Raw genomic sequence first — 20,486 nt, 5'->3', positions numbered from 1 at the left:
GGGCTCAAAGAAGAAGGATAATATTTCCTTATCTTCTTCATAAGCTGAGCATGTGTCAATAGCAGATGGAAGTCCATAGAGATTATTCATAACATGGTAAATATGCTTAGAATTTCATTATTTTATATGAATTTAATTATGAAAAATTTAATTTATCATGTTATTAATTATATTGTTGAAATATTTTGAGTACCATATAAGCATCACTTAATGGACATTTATACTAAACCTCCTTGACTTATTTCTGATGAATAGTTTCAAGTCCCATATTTTCATAAGTATATAAGAATCAAATGGTATAATAATCAATGGGCTGGATAATTCCGTGTGATTTTTTGAGCTATTATACCAATAGTGTAATTTCGTTTCCTGGCTTCAAAGGAGCAGTTAGAAGGGTGTGGGCCGCACCCTAGATACCTTCGCAATTCCCTTTTAACTTTTCTTTAAAATAGGAACATGAAATTCAAATGAAGGATATTGAGAAATTCAATTTATTAAATGAGAAAAAAGGAAGGAATGTCAATCAGAGAATTAAATAAAAAATTGGTCATTTTAGATCACACGCTATGTATAAATATTATATTCATCTCCCTCTTCTGCTCATACTAGATGTGCTCTAGCGGTGTCTAACCGACACACAATACTATCTAGGATCCTGGTTGTTTCAACCTAGTTGAATTTTTATAATTGTTCATCCTTTTTTTGCAAAGAAAAAACATTCAAGTTTGTGAAGCGTCATTGGGGCTCAAAATAAGAGCATGAAAACTTTAAGAACCTAAACCTAAAGTTTCATAATCATTCACATCTATTTCCTTCATTTTACTTCACTTTCTGTCTATCTGCCCATTTTGTACCACTTTTTCTCCCTAAAAGCCATTTTTTCCTCTCTCCAAGCCTTGCATACTATCTTTAATTTCTACACCTACAATTTCATAAAAAGTTCATCCATTTGACCTTCCTACTTCTCATCCCATTCTCTTTATTCAAATTTTGTTAAAAACTGTCCAGTTTGATTTTTGAGCAAAGACATCTTGGCCATCATCCGCCAGAAAGGTAATTTATGTATTTTTAGCATTTAAAACTTAACGAAAAATATAAAAAAACAATTGCGGAAACGGAACGGAACCCAATCCCGTCAGACAGAACCCTTCCCGAGAGCGGAATAAAACCCACTACCCATCCCGTTCTGCCGACACCCTGTCCGTTCCGTCCAAACCCCGGCAATTGAATAGACGGCTGAACGGGAGGCCCGTTTGTCCCAAACGTGAGGGTCTTTACTCTTTACTCAAAAGGAAAGACAATAAAGCAAAATAAAAAAATCTGAGGTCCTCTTTATAACGAACCGCCTGATATAAAGAAAGAGAGAGATATCAGAGAGATATCCATCTTCCAAGAAAAAACGTTTGCATTGACCTCCCTCCTCTTTCTATCGTCTCCGACTCGTCGGCGAGATTCATCGTTTCTTCGGAGAAATCTGCATTTTCGGACATGGCGGTCGTCAGTGGTCAATCATCTCCAAGCTCGTTGCAGATTCGTCGGGGATTTTACCGTAGTAAGCCTTCTTCTACCAAGTTCTTGATACGATTGCCGGCGTTTCGCGTCAGGAAGCGGCAAGTGCGGCTTGTTGTCGCCTGTTCTCCCGGTTCTGAGGGCGGTGATGATACGGTTTCTCGGTCGGAAGCTGTCGAGTCCTCCGCCGATCCCTTCTCTGGGTGGTCTGGCGAGGATTCCGATGAAGGTTCGTCGCCGAAAGGGAAATTCGAAGGTACATGGCATGTCCTTTCCGTGATTGAAATCCGTACTTTGTGGCGTCTTGTCCGAGTTTTGAAAATCCATGAATGACTTGTCCTAATTATCATTCGTCCAATTGCGTTTGTCTAAATTTTATCAAAGCTTCTAAAAGGTTTCCATATTTAATTTGAAGTTTAATGTATTTTTATTCATCTGATAAATTTGGTGATTTTGGGATTCAGTGGTAACCACCTCATTTGGTCCTTCCTGTTTACCAGTTGAGACATTTTTTGCCTGATACAGTGGCGAAACTCATATTCTATTTGTCGTAGTTTCCCACGATCTCACGACTAGATTTTTTTTGGAAATCTAATGAATTTTTCATCTTAGTCGACTCTCAGGATTTGTGGGAGTGGGGCTTGCTGGACTGCTGTTCACCGTGGGTATTTCCTTTGCTGCCCTTTCCTTTGGGCGCAAAAATGCAGGTAGGCACCTTACTTTTTGGCTCAGAATGAATCGATTTTGAACTCATAGTTGATTATCTCTTTTCTTTATTTAGTTTACTAATATAAACAAGGTATGAACATTCAATTTTTATTCGAGATATTCTATGGTTATTTTTGGTGTTTCAGGTGTACCAAAAGAATTAAACCCTCCGACTGTTCAAGAGGAGAAATTATTAGACACTGACGAGCAGAACCCAAGCACTGATTTGACTGAAACAGAGGGCTCTGAAGCTGACGATATCAAAGGAAGTATCAAAGGAAGCACACATGATTTAGAAGACAAGGGCACAGAAGACTCACAGGCCTCTCCTACGGTTACTGAAGAGCCCTCTGATCTCGAGCTGGTTGCAGAGCCTGCAAGCGCAGAAAATTCCACTTCTAGAGATGATGATGTAGACGATCAGAGCAGCATCCTGACTTCTAATTTTTCAGATTCCTCTGCTGAACTTACTGATCACGTTGAAAGCGGCACAGATTTGGGGAGAATGGGCACTGATTTTCAAGGAGGCATAGTTTCAGAGGACTTGGGTAATTCCAAAGATCCTCAGGTTTCTGATTCATCTGGTGGTACAGCTTCCGAAGAATCTTCAAACTTTGAGATTCCTGTGGATATAAGGGTGAATTTGTCGGTATCAGACGATAAATCCTCAAAAAATAAGGACCTGGTTCCTATAGAAACCGATTCTTCTACCATTATATCTCAATCAGAGCTCGACACAACCACGCCCAATGAATTAGTTTCTGACAAACATCTGGACAAATTAGATGGTCAACTTACCAGTGATGTCATTGAGACAAGAACAGCTGAACCACTGACAAGTCTTCCTCCGAAGTATTTTTCCTCTGCTGGTATTCCGGCTCCATCTCGAGCTTCATCTACCCTGGTTTCACCCGGAAAGATTATTGTACCGGCGGCAGTGGATCAAGTTCAGGGGCAAGCTTTGGCAGCCCTACAAGTTTTGAAGGTAGTTTTGTTGAATTCAACGTCAAATAGCTTTAGTTGATCTTCGTTTCCAAATCTCGCAACTATCTGATTTAACCTCGTCTTCCAAATTTCCATTTGTTCGTAAGATCCCTTGAAGGAAGTTGGCTACTGTAAATTGAGTCCTCTAATTTCATAATAATGATGATTTTATTTCACATCTACTTCTAAGAAAATAGTGGAAGTTGCATTCGCTTCATTTCTCAATTTGCTCGAATGTTTCAGGTTATTGAACCCAACGTGGAACCTGGTGACATATGCAGCCGCAGGGAGTACGCCCGCTGGTTGGTCGTGGCCAGTAGTGTTCTCTCAAGGTTAGTATAATTATTTATTCGTTTTCCATAATTTTTTGCTCTTTTTTTCAGAAAAAAACGTTTGAAATTATTATTTTTTGGACAGGAACACAGCTTCGAAGGTTTATCCAGCCATGTACATAGAGAACATCACTGAGCTTGCGTTCGACGACGTCACCCCAGAAGATCCTGATTTCCCATTCATTCAAGGTAAAAGAGAGATAAAAATGATCATATATTTCCATAATTCACGACTATAATAGGATCTCTAAATGTAACTATTACAGGATTGGCCGAGGCGGGACTGATCTCCAGCAAACTCTCCAGCTCTGATTCATCTCTGTTCTCTCCCGCAAGGTAAGCCTACCACTTCAGCAGCTCCCACGAGTCAAATTGGTTGACCTTTTTCGAAGCTTTTCTTCTGCAGCCCTGTTTCTCGTCAGGATCTTGTAAGCTGGAAGATGGCTCTAGAGAAGAGGCAGCTCCCTGAAGTTGACCGAAAGGTGAAACATTCCTACTAATTCTGATGCCTGGTTTGTTTTCTCACAATCTTATGCTTCTTTTTTATCAGATCTTACTTCAGTTCACGGGATACATTGATGTTGATCGGATCAGCCCAGATGCGTGGGCGGCAATCGTGGCCGATCTTTCTTCTAGAGAGCATGGGATCATACCGCTTTCCTTCGGTAAGCTTCGGCTTTAGTGTCTTCTTGGGCTGGACTCTGTATTTTGCTGCTGTAAATAGTTTATTCTTGGGCTACCTCTGTAAGGGAGGGACATGTCGTCGTCATCCCTTCATTGGTCCTCAGTTGGATGGCAATGGCGAAATCATCAGTGTCAGGGTCTCTCGTCCTTGCCGGGATGACAATGCCGAATTTGCCCCATCATCACCTCTGTAAGTTGGGCATGTCTGGATGATGATGATGACATGAAGGGTAGCATCATTGTCACACAACCAGCAATTTGAAAATCATCCTTGACATCAACCGATGATAATGACCCATCTGAGTCTCTGGCAATGTTCATCATCCAAAACTCGTCAACATTGTCCTTATAGTCTCTGCGGCTTGATGACATTGAAATGATGGTGTTACAGTCGTTCATTTTAAACAAACCTCAATGTAGATGACAGTTGACGATGACAGGCAGTTGACCGCAACTGTGAACAGCGTTGTCACTGTCAATGAGGGTTGATGATCTTGCTGGAGACAGTTGATGTGTGCCGAACCTCTAGTCCTCTCATCATGAGCCCTTGGTGACCTCGCTCAGATGACGAGAGGTGCTGAATAAAAGATCTGGGTGTTTCGAATGATGATGATGACGATGATACGGGCAGTTTTTGGATGTGACAATGATGGGTTCTGGATGAGGATGACGAATTTCGTTGATGCAGGTTATACGAGGCTGTTCCAGCCAGAGAAGCCGGTGACGAAGGCGCAGGCTGCCATTGCGCTGACCACGGGGGAAGCAGCAGAGGTGGTGGGCGAAGAGCTTGCCCGGATCGAGGCCGAGTCAATGGCGGATGCGGCGGTGGCGGCGCATTCCGCCCTCGTGGCAGAGGTGGAGCAGGATCTGAATGCGAGCTTTGAGAGGGAGCTCGCCCTGGAGAAGCAGAAGGCAGACGCGGTAGAGAAGCTGGCGCAGGAGACGAAGCAGGAGCTGGAGAGACTGAGGCTGGAGCGTGAAGAGGAGAACAACAAGCTGATCAGAGGCCGCGCTGCCGTGGAATCAGAGATGGAGGTGCTCTCCAAGCTGAGGAACGAGCTGGAGCAGCAGTTGCAGAGTGTGCTGAGCAACAAGACGGAGACGGCCTTCGAGCGGGAGCGCATACTGACGCTCCGCAGAGAGACCGAGAAGGAGACTGAGGCCATTGCACAGCTGCAGTACGAGCTTGAGGTGGAGAGAAAAGCTCTCTCCATGGCCAGGTTCTTGCCTTCTCTCTCTTCCTTCTGGTTTTCCCATCGGAACCATCATTGTCGTCATCACGGTCAACTCATCCACTTGATGTTGACTGTTCAAACGAGACAAGCAACCATCAAACACTGGTTGCTGTTGTCGATGGATGATGTTGAAAATGTCGATGATCAATCGTCATTCTCGTTGATATTTCATGACCTCCATCTGTCCCGTTCGTCCCAAACCAGTTGTCGGCCTCGCCAAGTCATAAACTGACACCGCCGCCCCGTATCCGTTCAGTCCATATCCCTGTTCCGTCCGTCTCAAACCAGTCGTTTGCCTCGTCGAGTCGTAAACGAACTCCGTCTGCCCCGTCATCCCTTCCGTCCATATCCCCGTTCAGTCCGTCCCAAACCAACTGCCTGTCTCGTCGAGATGTAATCGAACTAGGGATCGGCAATCGTCATCCGCCACGTCACGCGTCACTGTGATGGTCACATGACGGATGACGTGACGGTGACGAATCAGAGGGCCCGGGATGGTGACGGTTACGGATCGCCTGTGACGGTGACGGGGTGGTCCGGACAAGTGACGTGACGAATAATCTGTCACGGATGACGTCCCTGACGGAATTTTCATAAGTCTCTCTCTCTCTCTTTCGTTCTCTCTTTTGTTCTCTCTCGCTCTCTCTCTTTCGTTCTCTCTTTTGTTCTCTCTCTCTCTCTCTCTCTCTCTCTCTTTCGTTCTCTCTTTTGTTCTCTCTCTCTCTCTCTCTTTCGTTCTCTCTTTTGTTCTCTCTCGCTCTCTCTCTTTCGTTCTCTCTTTTGTTCTCTCTCTCTCTCTCTCTTTCGTTCTCTCTTTTGTTCTCTCTCGCTCTCTCTCTTTCGTTCTCTCTTTTGTTCTCTCTCTCTCTCTCTCTTTCGTTCTCTCTTTTGTTCTCTCTCTCATTCTCTCCCTCTCTCGTTCTCTCTCTCTCTCTCTCTTTCGTTCTCTCTCTCTCTCTCTCTCTCTCTCTTTCGCTCTCTCTTTTGTTCTCTCTCTCTCTCTCTTTCGTTCTCTCCCTCTCTCGTTCTCTCTTTCTCTCTCTCTCTTTCTTTCTCTCCCTCTCTCGTTCTCACTTTCTCTCTCGCTCTCTCTCTTTCGTTCTCTCTCTCTCTCTCTCGCTCTCTCTTTCGTTCTCTCTCTCTCTCTCTCTCTCTCTCTCTTTCGTTCTCTCTCTCTCTCTCTCTTTCTCTCTTTCGTTCTCTCCCTCTCTCGTTCTCTCTTTCTCTCTCGCTCTCTCTCTTTCGTTCTCTCTTTTGTTCTCTCCCTCTCTCGTTCTCTCTTTCTCTCTCGCTCTCTCTCTCTTTCGTTCTCTCTTTTGTTCTCTCTCTCTCCCTCTCTCTCTCTCTCTCTCTCTCTCTCTCTCTCTCTCTCTCTCTCTCGCTCTCTCTTTTGTTCTCTCTCTCTCCCTCTCTCTCTCTCTCGCTCTCTCTCTTTCTCTCTCTCTCTCTCTTTCGTTCTCTCTTTTGTTCTCTCTCTCTCCCTCTCTCTCTCTCTCTCTCTCTCTCTCTCTCTCTCTCTCTCTCTCTCTCTTTCGTTCTCTCTTTTGTTCTCTCTCTCTCTCCCTCTCTCTCTCTCTCTCGCTCTCTCTCTCTCTCTCTCTCTCTCTCGCTCTCTCTCTCTCTCTCTCTCTCTCTCTCTCTCTCTCTCTCTCTCTCTCGCTCTCTCTCTTTCTCTCTCTCTCTCTCACGCTCTCTCTCTCAGTCCCTCTCAATCCCCTCTCTCTATCTCTATTACGGGAATTTTCCGTCACTGTGACGGTGATGTGACGAAACGAGAAGGGGAGGACGAGTGACGTGACGGTGACGTGACGAACATTTCGTTAAGTCACCGTTCGTCACAACCCGTCACCGTCCCGTCACGTCCCGGACGTGCCGTTCCCTATTTTTATTAAGCGAAGTCCGTCCGTCCCGTCATCCATCTGCCATCCTAAACCGGTCTTCTGACCAATCGAGACGTACACGAACTCCGTCCCGTTCGTATAAACCTAATCGTCTGCCTAGTCGGGACGTACACGAACTCCGTTCGTACCGTTGTCCGTTACGCATACGTCATCCTCTCCTTCCGTCCGTAACCGTTTTCCGTCGTCCGTCTACGGAGCTTAACGGTGATTGGTCGTCGCAGGAGTTGGGCGGAGGAGGAAGCGAAGAGAGCGAGCGAGCAGGCGAAGGCTCTAGAAGAAGCTCGGGAACGATGGGAGCGCCACGGCCTGAAGATCGTCGTCGAAGGCGACCTCCGCGACGAAGAGCTCGCGGGAAGCGCGTGGCGCGGCGCGGGAAGCCGATCGCCGCTGCAGGAGACGATCGAGCGAGGCGAAAGCGTGCTGGAGAAGATCACGGCGATGTCCGCCGGAATCAAGGGCAGATCGAAGGCCGCGCTCGATCGAACGGTCCAGATCGTCTCCTCCGCCATCGCCTCCCTGAAGCGGACGATCGCTGACTTCTCCGCCGTCTTCGCCGCCAGAGCCGGCGACGCCGCGGCGGAGCTCCGCCGCAGCGCCGCCGGTTTCTTCTCCGGCGCGGCGGAGGGCGCCAAGCGAGCGGTCGAGGAAGGCGTCGCGAAGATGTCTCACAAATTCAAAACCTCTTGAAGTCGCATGCCGCTTTTAATAAATTAACTCTCTTAACAATGATTACGAGCGTTAATTGGGTTATTTAACTGACCTGTTCTTATAGGATCGAGAGAAGAGGGGGAGGAGGGGAGTAGGGCGAGATGGCCATGGCGGCGAAGCTGGTGTCGCCGGAGACGCACTCGGCGTCGGGGAAGGGAGCGGAGAAGATGAGTCTTCCGTCTTTGCAATCGAAGATGAAGTGCGATCCCGAGGGATACGAGGCGGAGCTCAATCTCTTGTACCGCCATTTCGATTCTTCTCTGCATCTTTTCCGTCAACAATCCGAGCTAAGCGCGTCTGCGGATCCCGTCGTCGCAAAGGATCTCGCCGATATGTCCATGTTCCTCGCTCACGTCGCGCCGTGCTACCCTGAGCGGCTCGCGGACTTCCCGGGAAAGCTCGCTGAACTTCTATCCGAGAACGGCCGCTCGCTGCTTCCGTCCTTGCGTAGCCATCTCACGCAAGCCCTAATTCTCCTCGTCAATCGGAAGGTTTTGCGTTTTTTTCTCGTTTTTTTTTTTGTTCAAGTTTGTATTAATGAGGGATTTCTGTGGTTTTTACGCAGATTGTTGGGCTTGAGGAGACGTTGAAGCTGTTTATGGAGCTTCAGACCTTCGGCGATAGGAATTTGAGGAAGTTGGCGTTCTCTCACGTTGTTCAGAGCGTTAGGCGGATAAACCAGAAGCACAAAGATGAAGCTAAGAACCGAAAGCTGCAGAGTATACTTTTCTCGATGTTGCAGGTTTGTTGCCATGCGCGCCTTCTCTTTCCCGTTGAAGTTGAACGGTGTTAATTGTTGGATTTGAATTTCTGTCGCAGGAAGAAGATGAAGCGAAAGCTCGGAGGGCTTTGGTGGTTCTTTGCGACCTCCATCGTCGGAAGGTTTGGTTTGATGACAGGACGGCCAATGCCATTTGCACCGGTTGTTTTCATTCTTCCTCAAAGTGAGGGTTTTTTGCTCGTCCTGATGAATACCTGGGATTTTCTAATTCTACCCGATTCATAGTTTCATTTTATTTTAAAAAAATTTTCTTCTGATTACAGGGTTTTGATCTCGACCCTCTCATTTTTGCTCGGGTTCGAGCAAGTGCAAGAAGGAGATGACAGTGACGGGTCCAGCAGTGAGGATGATGCTTCAACACCGCAGCCTATTGTTACTCTTCGCAGAGAGGATGTGTACAAGGTATATCTCCTTTTTTTTAGCCTTAGACTTCCGAATACTAAGTCTTTTTTCTCATTTCTAATACGAGATACGAGTGTTAAGTTAATGCATTCAGATTACAATGTCAAACACTATTTTTTAATTGTCAAAGTTGATGCGTTTGAAACTGTTAACTGGTACTAAGATAAAATTTTATCGTGCTTCTATCATTATTCTTTTTATTACCACTCACATTGTGAGGTCATTACGTGGGAAGATGATCTTCTGTGAAGCCTGCCCTCATTTCTGTCTATCCGTAATCTTTTCTACAGCAGTTTGTTTTTTGTATTTTCGAAGGCCATGGTAATCCTTTTTCTATGGATATGTAGGCAAATCAGAAGGGAACATCGGCCAGCAAGAAGAAGAAAAAGGCAAAGCTTCAGCGTGTTATTCGCAGCATGAAGCGCCAACAAAAAAAGGCTTCCGGAACGGGTGATTTAGGCTCATATACACCTCTTACTCATCTCAAAGATGCGCAGGTATGTTAACTTTTAAAGTATTCATAATCACCTACGTATTAACTTTTAACCTTTTTGAGCTATTCTTCAAATCTGATTTACGGCGTCTCTTAGGGGTTTGCTGAGAAACTATTTTCTCGCCTTCAGAAATGCAACGAACGGTTTGAGGTATTATGTGGTTTTTCATAATCCAATATCTTTATTGGAGAAATTTCTCCCTGATGTCTTATTATTTTGGCATATGATTCGTAAAGAGGGCTTTTTCTGGCTCATGAGGTTTCATTCTTTTAATTCAGGTGAGAATGATGATGCTCAAGATAATCGCACGGACTGTTGGGCTCCATAGATTAATATTGCTGAATTTATATCCTTTTCTTATGCGATATGCCCAGGTATTTCTTACTATTCACTCGTATTTCTCTCAAAGATGAATTACTGGATCTCTAGAATCGCTTACGAATATCATATTTTTGAATTATCATGTGGTTGTTTGACAGCCCCATCAACGCGATGTGACAAGTTTGCTTGCTGCCGGGCTTCAGGCATGCCATGACATGGTCTGTTCATGTCAATTTTACAGTTTATATTCTGTTCGTCTCATTTTTTGACATAGATATATATATAATATTCTTCTTCAGGTGCCACCGGACGCTGTTGAACCGTTATTTAGGCAAGTTGTAAACCAGTTTGTGCATGATCGTTCCCGCCCAGAGGTGCTTTCTGTGAGCTTCCCTATTTCAAAAAAAATGATTTTCTGTTGACAAAGCTTTTCTTCATTTACTTGTAGGCCATTGCTGTTGGATTAAATGTCGTCCGTGAGATGTGTATCCGTATTCCTTTGGTAAACAACTTCTTTGTTATTTTTTTCAGTTCCTGGTTTAGTTTTTTTCCATGATTTATAGAAGATTAGCGCACCTTTTTTCTTTGAATAGATATTATAAGTGGTAAGGAGCTCCTAATCGAGGATCATAAATTGTTATTTAATTTGTTTCGTCAAAAATTTATATGTTTATTTCTGTTGTAATTTTTCTTTCTCTGACTAGATATTCAGTCTTCAGAAGTGTTGGAGACTGATCTTTGTAGTCATGCCCATACAAATACCATATATGCTCTAAAAGTAAGGCCTCTACAAATACCATATAGCCGCAAGAGGCTTCGAATGGACCCCTTTCTACAATGTTGTTTAACCTAATCCTTTTGACGCACTATTTTTACAGAGATGAAAGGAACGTTAGGTACGGATCCATTGATTTAAATTCGGATTATATTTCTGTGTCCTGTCGGTAATGGCCTGTGTAAAAATGAGACGATATCATCAATCCCATTAATATGTTTTTTCTTGATGATATCATAGTTAATGACAGAAGATTTGCTCCAAGATCTCGTATTATACAAAAAATCTCACGAGAAAGCGGTCTCAACGGCAGCTCGTTCCTTGATCACCTTATTTAGGGAGGTTAGTCTTGATTCTGACATTCTGCTCACTTAATTTCAATTTCCTTCTCCGCTTCAAACATATCAATTTTGATTTCTGTGTGGTTTTATTCCAGTTATGCCCTTCCTTCCTCGTTAAGAAGGATCGTGGACGGCCCACTGACCCAAAAGCGAAGCCCAAAGAATTCGGCGAAGTTACCGTTGTCAGCAATGTCCCCGGGGCAGAACTTCTTGAGAATGACGAAGAATTCAATTCCGATGATAACTCCAACCCCTCTGACGTGGACAAATCGGCGGGGGAAGAAGCCAGCGATTCAGAGGAAGATGATCTAGAATCCGATCTTGAGGGAGTAGATGATGGCGCATCAGATGCTGAGAATGATATTCTGAGCGATGGTTGTGACCCATTAATAAGCGATCAAGGCGATGGCACGGATGATGAGGATGAGGATGAGGATGAGGATGAGGATGATGATAATGATGATGAAGGGGATGATACCAATGCTTTAAATTCGGGAAAAGCAAAGGGACAGAAGCGCAAATTTACGGATATCGATGCTGTGGATCAGAGTCTTCGCTCTCTAAAAAGGTTGGCAAGTTCAAAGGCGTCGGTCGAATCATCGGATCTTAACGATGGAATTCTTTCCAACGAGGACTTCTCTCGGATTAAGGAATTGAATGTGAGTAATCATCACTGCCCAGCATGCAAAAAAAATCTAATTTGGATCCCAAAATGTGTGTTCTAATTTTTTTAATTTTTTTTCTCCAAATTATCAGGAGAAGCGACAGGCGAGGTTAGCTTTGACCCAGCAAGGTCTCTTGAGGGACGGCCAAGATTCCAAAACATCCACTTTCAAGATCCCATCCTCTGAGTCGCTTAGCATGAAGCGTGTTGACCCAGCTAAGCTCGAGGTGAAGGGAGATGCCAAGAACCCTAAATTTATTTATAAATATGTAGAAATGGTTTGATGTTAGATTAATCTGATATTGGCCTAACCAACTTGCAGATCAACATAAGAAGGCGGATGAGCAAAGAGGAGAGGTTGGCGATGGTGAAAGCCGGAAGGGAGGATAGGGGCAAATACCAGGCCCGCGCTGCTGTGAAACAGAAGAAGGTACAATACCCTTTTTTCTATTTCTTTCATTTAAGTGCCCAGTAAAAGCAGTAATTTCTAACTTTTAAACATAGTTGTTTAATCGGCTTTTTTTTTTTTCCCATCCACTATATAATGGAACATTCGTCTCTTTCTCCTATAAGCCTTATGTAACTTACACTATATAATGGGACATTCGAGTTTAATCTTTTCGTCTTTCCCGTTGGATCCCATCGTTTCTGAAATCTTGGCGTCTACACTAACTGATATTTCCAGCTGTTATTTATGAGAAAAAATATTCTTCCTTCTTTTTTTATCAGAGGGGAATGCCTTCTTCTATTTCATTTTTTTTAAGTGCCCAATACAAGCTGTAATTTATGACCGATAATTTCCTGCTGTTATTAATGAGAATTAATACTCTTCTTTCTTTCTTTGTTTGACGGGAACATCGATATTTTCCTGCTTTAATTGGTGAAGAATATTGCCTTTTTTCTTTTTTTGTTAGACTGTATACTTCTTTATTTCATTTTTTAATTGGTTCTATAAAAGCTGTAATTTCAAACTGATAATCTCATGCTGTTATTAATGAGAAGTAATACTTTTCTTTCTTTTTTTTACGGTAATATTTTCTTCTATTTCGTTTTTTATCTACCTAATAAAATGCAACTAATGCAGTGATTTTAAATCGATATTTTCCTGCTGTAATTGATCAAGAATATTAGCTTTTCTTTCTCTTTTCTTAGACGGGAATGCCTTCTCCTATTTCATTTTTTATTTACCCAATAAAAGCTGAAATTTCTTACCGATAATTTCCTGCTGTAATTTCTTACCGGTGTATAAAGGGGATATCTTTTTCGATTTTGGTTTAATGATCAGCAACGCAGGCAATTTTATTATTATTATTATTTTTTCTTAGACGGGAGGCCTCAGTAACAGGCAGAAAGAGCACAAGAAGGCGATGCCATTGGCGGCGAAGAAAGCCAAGGTGGCCAGATCTCGCGACGAGAAGAAGAAACTCCAACGCCGGTCCGGTAAACAATTCAGAGGGAAGAAGGCGTGGAAATAAATATCTTCCACATTTCAATTTCCCTTTTTAATTTATCTCCCAAATTTTGTCCTTGTATTTCTTCAATTCGAAAGCGCTAAAACAATAATTCCCGTTCCTACGATCATGCCGCGTGCACGAGATGACTCTTGCTTGCTCGAGAAGGTTCTAGAAATCGATCGATTCTGTTTGACCAGTGGTTGCCGGTCCTCGTATATTACTCCAAGAGTGAGTCTTAATCTGCCTCAGATTTTTTACTTCTTGTTCGTAGTTGCAATCGATCGGAGTTTCGCGTTGATCGCGCTCCTCAGAATCTGGATCTGCCCTGGCTCGCGGTCGATCTCGCGATTGAATGTCGTCTTCCTCACAGATCTGTAATTATGTAAGTAGAATCATCGCGCGATCTCTGGTTTTGGATAGGACGTGCTCGCGGTGATACTTGTCGATGCTGCTCCGAGTTCAATCTCCAGCGAAGATCTTCGTTCTCCATGCCAAAGTCCGATGGATCTTCGATCGCAGCCATGACTGACTTCCAAATCGTTCCTAAATGTCTCTCGCCTGCTGCGTCCCGCTCGTGGAGTGCGTTTATTGCTTGGCTTGCACGCGCTGGATCTGCAATCGATGCCTGCACACAGCGGACGACGACAGCGAGACCTGGGCGAGGGCTTCCGCCGTGGAGTTCGAGCCGATCCCCCGCCTCTGCCGCATGATCCTGGCCGTGTACGAGGACGACATCGAGCATCCTCTCTGGGCTCCTCCGCGCGGCTACGGCATCGATCCTCGGACCTTGATCTTGAGGAAGACCTACGAGCAAACCGGAGGCCGGGCTCCTCCCTACCTTATCTACGTCGACCACGTCAATTCCGACATCGTCCTTGCCATCAGAGGATTGAATCTAGCCAAGGAGAGCGACTACGCCGTGCTACTTGATAATCGCCTCGGGGAGCAGAAATTCGACGGGGGTTATGTTCACAACGGATTGCTCAAGTCTGCGGCTTGGATTTTGGATGCGGAGTGCCAAGTTTTGAAGGTGTTGTTGGGTGAGCATCCTGATTACACTTTGACGGTGGCGGGTCACTCGTTGGGGGCCGGTGTCGCGGCCATGCTTGCTATGCTGTTGGTGCAGAACAGGCAGAGATTGAACGATGTGGAGAGGAAGAGGGTGAGGTGCTACGCGATGGCCCCCGCCAGATGCATGTCGCTCAATCTCGCTGTCAGATATGCAGATGTGATCAATTCAGTCGTCCTCCAGGTTTGCTCAGTGCATGATTATTGAATCTCTGCATCTTTATTTGTTCTATCTGGTCGTTTCACATCAATATGAAAGCGTCAAAACTTATCTGGTCCGCTTCAAAATCTCTCCTCTTTGAGACGAATCCAGTGTTAGAACTGGGATGAGTTCTAGCGTTTGATTTTCTCATTTTGTTGGTAAAATTCTTTCATTCAGTTCTGAATCATGATGACCATCTTTGTTGAGATTTTTTTCATTTTTTCTCCCTTTTGGACTGTGATCTGACTTCTTATACATCTTTTCTAAAGTTCCATCAGATGTCTTACTGTCTGCAGTAAAAGTTCTGATCTTCTCTCCGATTCCCAGGATGACTTCCTCCCAAGGACTGCCACTCCACTGGAAAACGTTTTCAAGTCTCTCTTCTGGTAAGAAACATGCTACTTCAGTCATTCATTCCCCTCGTTCTTAACACTTTATTCCACCATGGTCCATTCCAACTTCGGTTATCAAGTGTCATCGTTAAGAAAAAACAAGAAATTCCTTTTCTCCGCCAGGAATGAAAATTGAAAACTGTAATTCTTTTCTATCTGGGTCGCGTTTTGACAGTCTCCCTTGCGTACAATTCCTAAGATGCTTGATGGACGCTTGCGTACCGGAAGTGAACATGTTCATGGACCCGAGACGGCTCTACGCTCCGGGCCGTCTCTACCACATTGTCAACCGCAAACCCTTTCAGTATGTCCGCCCAACTCTCACACACGCCACCAGCAACCTCCTTAACTAAACCCCGACCGCAGATGCGGTAGAATCACACCAGAGGTCCGGACCGCTGTCCCTGTGGACGGCAGATTTGAGCACGTCGTCCTCTCCTGCAATGCCACATCAGACCATGCTATCATCTGGATCGAGAGGGAGTCCCAGAGGGCCCTTGACGTAAGTCAACCCTAAACCCTTAACCCTAAACCATCTCTCAACCCATTTCCTTGAAGAGAGACATGACATGAACATGATTGCATCAGCATATGTGGGAGGGGGTCCCGGAGACGCAGCGGATGGAGCGGAGGGAGGTAGTGACAAGGGGGCATGTGGAGGAGCATCGGACGGCACTCCGCCGCGCTGTCATGCTCGCCGTGCCCCATGCCGTCTCTCCCACTGCTTACGGCACCTTCGAAGAACTTCCTGCCACCACCGCTGCCGGCAGCGATGAAAGCTGGAAAGAGCTCATCCAGCGTCTCTTCGATGTCGACCCCGGCGGCCATACAACACGGTAATTATACTCCATTTTCACTATACATGTCGCTTATTGCTTTCAAAGGAGTTACATTTATCTTAGAATGAATACATGTTTCCTAGAACTCGGCCACCCCCTCACCTGCAAACAAATGTACAAAGAATTAGTGTTAGAAAACAAGAAGGGAAGTTTAGTTGGGCCGAGTACCGTGCATGCGCTTGACGAAGCGCTGGAACTCGGCAAAGTTGCGGGGCTCCATGAGCGCCGGGCCAAGCCTGAGATAGGTGAACGCCGCCAAGTGCCGCCCGTCAGGGTCGTCGCCCGGCTTGGCGTTCTCCAGAATCTTATTATAACCCTCCCGGTCGTGGCACGGCAGGGCGTTCTCGCTGGCCACCCGGATCTCGGCGTCCCACGCTGCATTCAGCACCTGCCAGACGAGCCCCTCCGGATCGGCCAGCGCCTCGGGGAAGTCCTCGTGCTGGTCAATTGTTCGCAGCTCGACGCAGGTGAAGTTAAGCGCCGTGTCCTGCTTCTTCAGGGTAGCAGCAATCGACGCGTACCCGTCTCTGTTGCAGGGGTTGTAGAACCCTGCCGTCAGTTCAGCCGCATGGCTGGCCGTCTTGTACCACCAATGGATTCCTGATACCTGAAACAAATGTATGCCCATTGGAGCTCAATTTCCATTTTTCAATTATAAAAGAAGCAGATTCAGTATTATATAGAACAGGTTCGATCAACTGATCCATCAATTGATCCCTTTGAATACCTTTGCAGCGATGCAAGTGCCTTCGAAAGCCAGCTTAGCTAGAGAAAGCACACGGTCGGCATGGTCAGTTAGAACGCTGGAGTACCAGCTTAGGAAGAATCTCCCGTAGTAGCTGTCGTAGTCCCCTCCGTCTCGAAAAAAACCGGTCACATGAGGTTGAGAATTGTAAGAACCGGCGTTTTCTGGGCCTTTTGCCCAGAAGACATGGCCTCTGGCTTCTGCCGCCTTCCTCAGACTCTTCATCATGTACCTGTCGTAGCACTGGAATTCAAGTAGGAAAAAAAAAGCCCAATGCTGTTAAAGGGTAATTAGAGAAAAAGACACACTTGCAAATCACTGAAAGGAAACACGCACTTGGAATTCTCCGATTCCGGGGTATCGCCAACCATGCCTCGCAGGATAGGATGGGTAACGTAGCTCTCCACAGGGGCCTAACCCCACCTGAATTTCTGAAATCACCCCGTCTTCGAAGAATTCGTCAAACTGGACCCGGAAGCCTCTCATGAAATCGAAATACACCTGCAAAGTCAATAATGATCCTCTGAAACTGATCCTCAAATCCCTTCGCAAAAAAAAGTATGATTCTTTCAGCCCGTTGAAATACAAACCTCGACTGCTGTTCGTCCTTTTAATACCCTCTCCTTATCGATTCCCCAGGAGAGACACTCTGTATTACGTCTCCCTTCTCTGTCGGTGAAAAAAATGTCCGGATTACTTTGGCCAATTTCACATATCCACTGAGGAAGAGGAATATGCACATCATCCCCAACATTGCCCCCGCATTCGTGAAATGACATCACAACCTGGCAAGGAATACCGCAAAGCTTGAATGAAATCTACCGACCAGATTCAGCCAAGTATTTGAGCTCACCTGAATCTTAAGCTTGAGATCACGAACAATTTGGAAAAGCTTTTTGTAACCCTGCCAGTTATATTTCTGAGGAGCGTGCGCTTCAACGATCCCCCACCAGCAATCAACCATAACTCCATCGACATTGGCCGACTTCAAAACTCTCAGTTGTTTCGTCAAGACGTCCGGTTCCACGAGTTCGCATTTCATGTCGACAACCCCCAACTATACCCACATCAAGAAAACCCTTCAAATCCTTTCTTTTTCCTGCGCAAACAGGAAAAGAAAAAAACACTCACCGGAAGCATCACGTAGACGGGAACGTAAGGCGTGCCCGCAAAATCCCGTTCTCGGATCCTGGAAGGCGCATCCAACGGCTGCGAGATCATCAGGCGTAGATCATCAACGAGAATTTGATCGCAACACACCTCTTTGTCGTCAACGACGCCATCGATACAGCCGGCAGGGAGGGCGAAATCCTCCATCAACCTCTCTCCTTCTTCCCCCACCGAAGCTCGGACGACGGATGACGCTCCCTTCATCTGGCAAGAAGCGTACACCGTCGATCTTTGCCCGGGAGCGAACGACAGCCGTTGGATCGCTTGCCGCGGAGACGACATCGGCGCCGCCGCCGCCGCCGGCGGCCTTCCCAAGAGCTGCGCAGAGAAGAACCCCATCAAGCGAAGAAGACGAAGAACCCGAGAAGGAGACAGGCAAAAAAAGAGGAGGAGAAGAAGAGCTGTCAGCCGTCCATTCCGTGTACCCCCGATAAATCCAACGGCTGGCGGCAGATCATGCGGCGAATAAAAGGCCGTCTATCTATATTTTGTACCTGTGAATTTCCCCTGGCGGGGAAGGTGGTGCCGTCGGGGAGAACAGTCCAGCCCGCTTCTCGCCCAAGCGCGGCGATAACCTCGTTGATATCCGCTCTGACGCGCAAGTTATAATTTCCATGGCGGCGGAGACCGGCCAAAATCCTCGCCGTGATCGCCCTTCGGTGCCTCTCCCGAAGCTTCGTCCTCTCCTTCTCCTCCTTTGGCCGAGACCTCCTCGCCGCCGTCCGATCCCGATCGGACCCGCAGATCTGATCCTCCTCGTCCTCCTCCTTCACGTCCATGTCCGCGTCCTCCTCGTCGTCGTCGCTCGTCTCCCCCAATTTCTCCATCTCCGTCGCCATTTCGCCTTCCTCTGCTCAGAAGGAAGGCCCGCGCGTCATCCGTCATCCATCTGGAGTCCTCCGGACGGCGGCGGTTGGCGGAGCTCCGGCGAGGCCACCGGCGATGTGTGGTCGTGCGAGAGGACGTTGGAGGGGTGGGAGGTTAGGGTTTCGCTCGTGTGCCGCCGCGTGCTGGGCTTTTTGTCTAGCACGATCGGCGATTTCCTGCGGGAGTGGGTGGGCCCATCCGACGGCTGGCGATTTGACACGTCGTCGCCTGTTCTCACCGCGCGTGCGCGACTCGGCCGATTCCAAATAAAGCGGGACTCGGTTGGGCCCCCAGTAATGTGGTGTGATTAGGTGCCGTAGACCTAATTCACTTAGAGATTTCGCTCACTGGAAACTACGGAACGGAACATCTGGGACGTGACGGGACGGATGATGATGATAACGGATGAAACCGTGACTTATAGTTCATCACTGCACTCACAACAAAATCTGGGCTTCTTCTTCTTCTTCTCTGATCTCACATCCCTATCGGTCTCCCTTTCTCTCATCTCTCTCTCAGTGTGTCTCTATCTCCCTCTTCTTTTCTCTCTCTCATCTCTTTTGGTCTCTCTCCCTCTCGCCTCTCTCTCTCAGTCTCTCTAGTGCCCTCTTTTTCTTCTCTCTCTTCTCTCTCTCCTCACTCTTTCATTCATCATTAAAAATCCATCATACCAACAACTGTGGCGGCCATCCCTTCATGTCACCCGTCTGAGACCCTCCATCATGTCACCCGTCACCAATATCTCATCACATCATCTGTCATTGCCACAAGGCTCTAAAATATCATCCATCACTATCACGCCGTCGTCGCCATGAAGGATGATGTTCGACGCTCCCTACTGCAAACTCTTGCTATATAGCATAAATCCCTTGCCAAGAATCATTTGATTTGATTACTCCTGTAATCAGCTGGTATTGTATTTGTCTGTGCTAGTCACATATTTATGTACACAAGAAAGGTGATTACAAGTTTAATGCTTGTAAAACTACTGTATAACATAAATTCATGTAATGCTTGCATTTGGGGTTCTAATTGTTACTCTATTAATGAATCGACAACCTGGCTTGAGTTCATTTTAATTGAATTTTAGTCAATGTATTTTTATAAAAAAATTGATGTGTGAAAAAATTTAAGAGATAGTTGGCATCATTTACTGTGCGTAGTCTGTTGAGTTTTTGTGTAAAAATTGAGAGGATAAGATTGTGAATGCATTAAGAGAATGTGAATGCTTGGTTACTGAATGAATTGGCCAACTGCCCACCAAAGACTTTTAACTCTTCAGCAACCACATCCTTGAGGGAGATTAGTCCTTCAGACCAGCAAATGCAAAATTGTCGACGTCCTCTCTTAATCTTTAAAATTGTACCTTTCCTTAAGTTTCAAATTTTTTATCCCTCGTAGTGTTAATATTTTCCACGAACATATTCTTCTACCCCAAGGCAACATTAAATTATTTATCAGATCTCAGGTGTATAAAAAATTTATGCCTATAACCCAGGTGATATCCCCATAGAATATTTGTCTAGAATACCTGAAAACTCTTTGAACCTCCCCTTTCTAACATTTATTGGTCGACATTCTTGGTTTCAGGCCTGTATTCCCCTCAACTTAAACCATAAACTAAGACCAACCCAAGCCCAGGCCCTTGCTCAATTTCGAAACCTAAACATGTCCTTTGGTCTTTTTGATATGATTTTTTCTTGAATTAATAATCTAATCATTATATTTATCTATGCTTTGTTTCTTGAAAGAACTGAATCTCTGCCAATTCAAACTATATTTATCTAACATGAATAATATTGACTGATCAATTTTCAAAATAGTAAATCTTAACTTATGACAAGAATAATCCGAAACAAAGTTGTCAAATAACTATATCAGAGTGTGTTGAGTTTATTGCAGTCTCATGG

General features: G+C 45.6%; 4 protein-coding genes across 5 annotated transcripts; 3 read left to right on the top strand and 1 right to left on the bottom strand.

Annotated features, from left to right (window-relative positions):
- Window positions 1–1,377: 1,377 nt before the first annotated feature.
- On the top strand, window positions 1,378–8,108 carry LOC144700019 (oxidoreductase/transition metal ion-binding protein). Its single transcript, XM_078571385.1, has 10 exons — window positions 1,378–1,765; window positions 2,133–2,216; window positions 2,364–3,202; window positions 3,445–3,533; window positions 3,619–3,722; window positions 3,800–3,869; window positions 3,940–4,015; window positions 4,084–4,198; window positions 4,906–5,437; window positions 7,575–8,108. Exons 1-10 carry the CDS (start codon window positions 1,489–1,491, stop codon window positions 8,038–8,040), a joined length of 2,652 nt encoding a protein of 883 aa, XP_078427511.1. The 5' UTR covers window positions 1,378–1,488; the 3' UTR covers window positions 8,041–8,108.
- Window positions 8,098–13,420, top strand: LOC144700020 (ARM repeat superfamily protein). Its single transcript, XM_078571387.1, has 15 exons — window positions 8,098–8,552; window positions 8,627–8,803; window positions 8,881–9,005; window positions 9,106–9,244; window positions 9,592–9,741; window positions 9,835–9,888; window positions 10,017–10,112; window positions 10,218–10,277; window positions 10,359–10,433; window positions 10,508–10,561; window positions 11,075–11,176; window positions 11,271–11,834; window positions 11,932–12,066; window positions 12,162–12,269; window positions 13,165–13,420. Exons 1-15 carry the CDS (start codon window positions 8,163–8,165, stop codon window positions 13,312–13,314), a joined length of 2,379 nt encoding a protein of 792 aa, XP_078427513.1. The 5' UTR covers window positions 8,098–8,162; the 3' UTR covers window positions 13,315–13,420.
- A 138-nt stretch (window positions 13,421–13,558) lies between these two features.
- Window positions 13,559–15,879, top strand: LOC144700022 (uncharacterized). The gene is made up of 5 exons (XM_078571390.1): window positions 13,559–14,545; window positions 14,891–14,949; window positions 15,131–15,259; window positions 15,322–15,457; window positions 15,544–15,879. Exons 1-5 carry the CDS (start codon window positions 13,841–13,843, stop codon window positions 15,793–15,795), a joined length of 1,281 nt encoding a protein of 426 aa, XP_078427516.1. The 5' UTR covers window positions 13,559–13,840; the 3' UTR covers window positions 15,796–15,879.
- On the bottom strand, window positions 15,785–18,548 carry LOC144700021 (beta-amylase 2, chloroplastic-like). Of its 2 annotated transcripts, XM_078571389.1 has the most exons (9): window positions 18,204–18,548; window positions 17,800–18,027; window positions 17,671–17,748; window positions 17,393–17,596; window positions 17,130–17,324; window positions 16,876–17,040; window positions 16,522–16,782; window positions 15,963–16,401; window positions 15,785–15,896 (listed from the first exon to the last, which is right to left on the bottom strand). In XM_078571389.1, the coding sequence occupies exons 1-9, from the start codon at window positions 18,546–18,548 to the stop codon at window positions 15,874–15,876; spliced, it is 1,938 nt and encodes a 645-aa protein (XP_078427515.1). In that variant the 3' UTR covers window positions 15,785–15,873. The 2 variants fall into 2 exon arrangements, with proteins under 2 accessions (XP_078427515.1, XP_078427514.1); XM_078571388.1 differs by having other exon boundaries at window positions 17,671–18,027.
- Window positions 18,549–20,486: the final 1,938 nt, after the last annotated feature.

The sequence above is a fragment of the Wolffia australiana genome, chromosome 2, assembly GCF_029677425.1.
Source record: "Wolffia australiana isolate 7733 chromosome 2, ASM2967742v1".
Classification (NCBI taxonomy): domain Eukaryota; kingdom Viridiplantae; phylum Streptophyta; class Magnoliopsida; order Alismatales; family Araceae; genus Wolffia; species Wolffia australiana.
The sequence above is the reverse complement of the archived record's forward strand: the minus strand, read 5'-3'. Positions and strand labels throughout refer to the sequence as shown.

Excerpts from the sequence above, each read along its gene's own strand:
- LOC144700021 (XM_078571388.1), bottom strand. The coding sequence starts at position 18,548 with ATGGCGACGGAGATGGAGAAATTGGGGGAGACGAGCGACGACGACGAG. Across the intron at positions 17,597-17,670 it reads CCGTCTACGTGATGCTTCCG|TTGGGGGTTGTCGACATGAA; the intron begins GTGAGTGTTTTT and ends ATGTGGGTATAG. Across the intron at positions 17,325-17,392 it reads ATCTCAAGCTTAAGATTCAG|GTTGTGATGTCATTTCACGA; the intron begins GTGAGCTCAAAT and ends ATTCCTTGCCAG.
- LOC144700020 (XM_078571387.1), top strand. The coding sequence starts at position 8,163 with ATGGCCATGGCGGCGAAGCTGGTGTCGCCGGAGACGCACTCGGCGTCG. Across the intron at positions 8,553-8,626 it reads TTCTCCTCGTCAATCGGAAG|ATTGTTGGGCTTGAGGAGAC; the intron begins GTTTTGCGTTTT and ends GTTTTTACGCAG. Across the intron at positions 10,434-10,507 it reads ATGATCGTTCCCGCCCAGAG|GCCATTGCTGTTGGATTAAA; the intron begins GTGCTTTCTGTG and ends ATTTACTTGTAG.
- LOC144700019 (XM_078571385.1), top strand. The coding sequence starts at position 1,489 with ATGGCGGTCGTCAGTGGTCAATCATCTCCAAGCTCGTTGCAGATTCGT. Across the intron at positions 1,766-2,132 it reads GCCGAAAGGGAAATTCGAAG|GATTTGTGGGAGTGGGGCTT; the intron begins GTACATGGCATG and ends GTCGACTCTCAG. Across the intron at positions 3,870-3,939 it reads TCTCTGTTCTCTCCCGCAAG|CCCTGTTTCTCGTCAGGATC; the intron begins GTAAGCCTACCA and ends TTTCTTCTGCAG.
- LOC144700022 (XM_078571390.1), top strand. The coding sequence starts at position 13,841 with ATGTCTCTCGCCTGCTGCGTCCCGCTCGTGGAGTGCGTTTATTGCTTG. Across the intron at positions 14,546-14,890 it reads TCAATTCAGTCGTCCTCCAG|GATGACTTCCTCCCAAGGAC; the intron begins GTTTGCTCAGTG and ends TCCGATTCCCAG. Across the intron at positions 14,950-15,130 it reads GTTTTCAAGTCTCTCTTCTG|TCTCCCTTGCGTACAATTCC; the intron begins GTAAGAAACATG and ends GCGTTTTGACAG.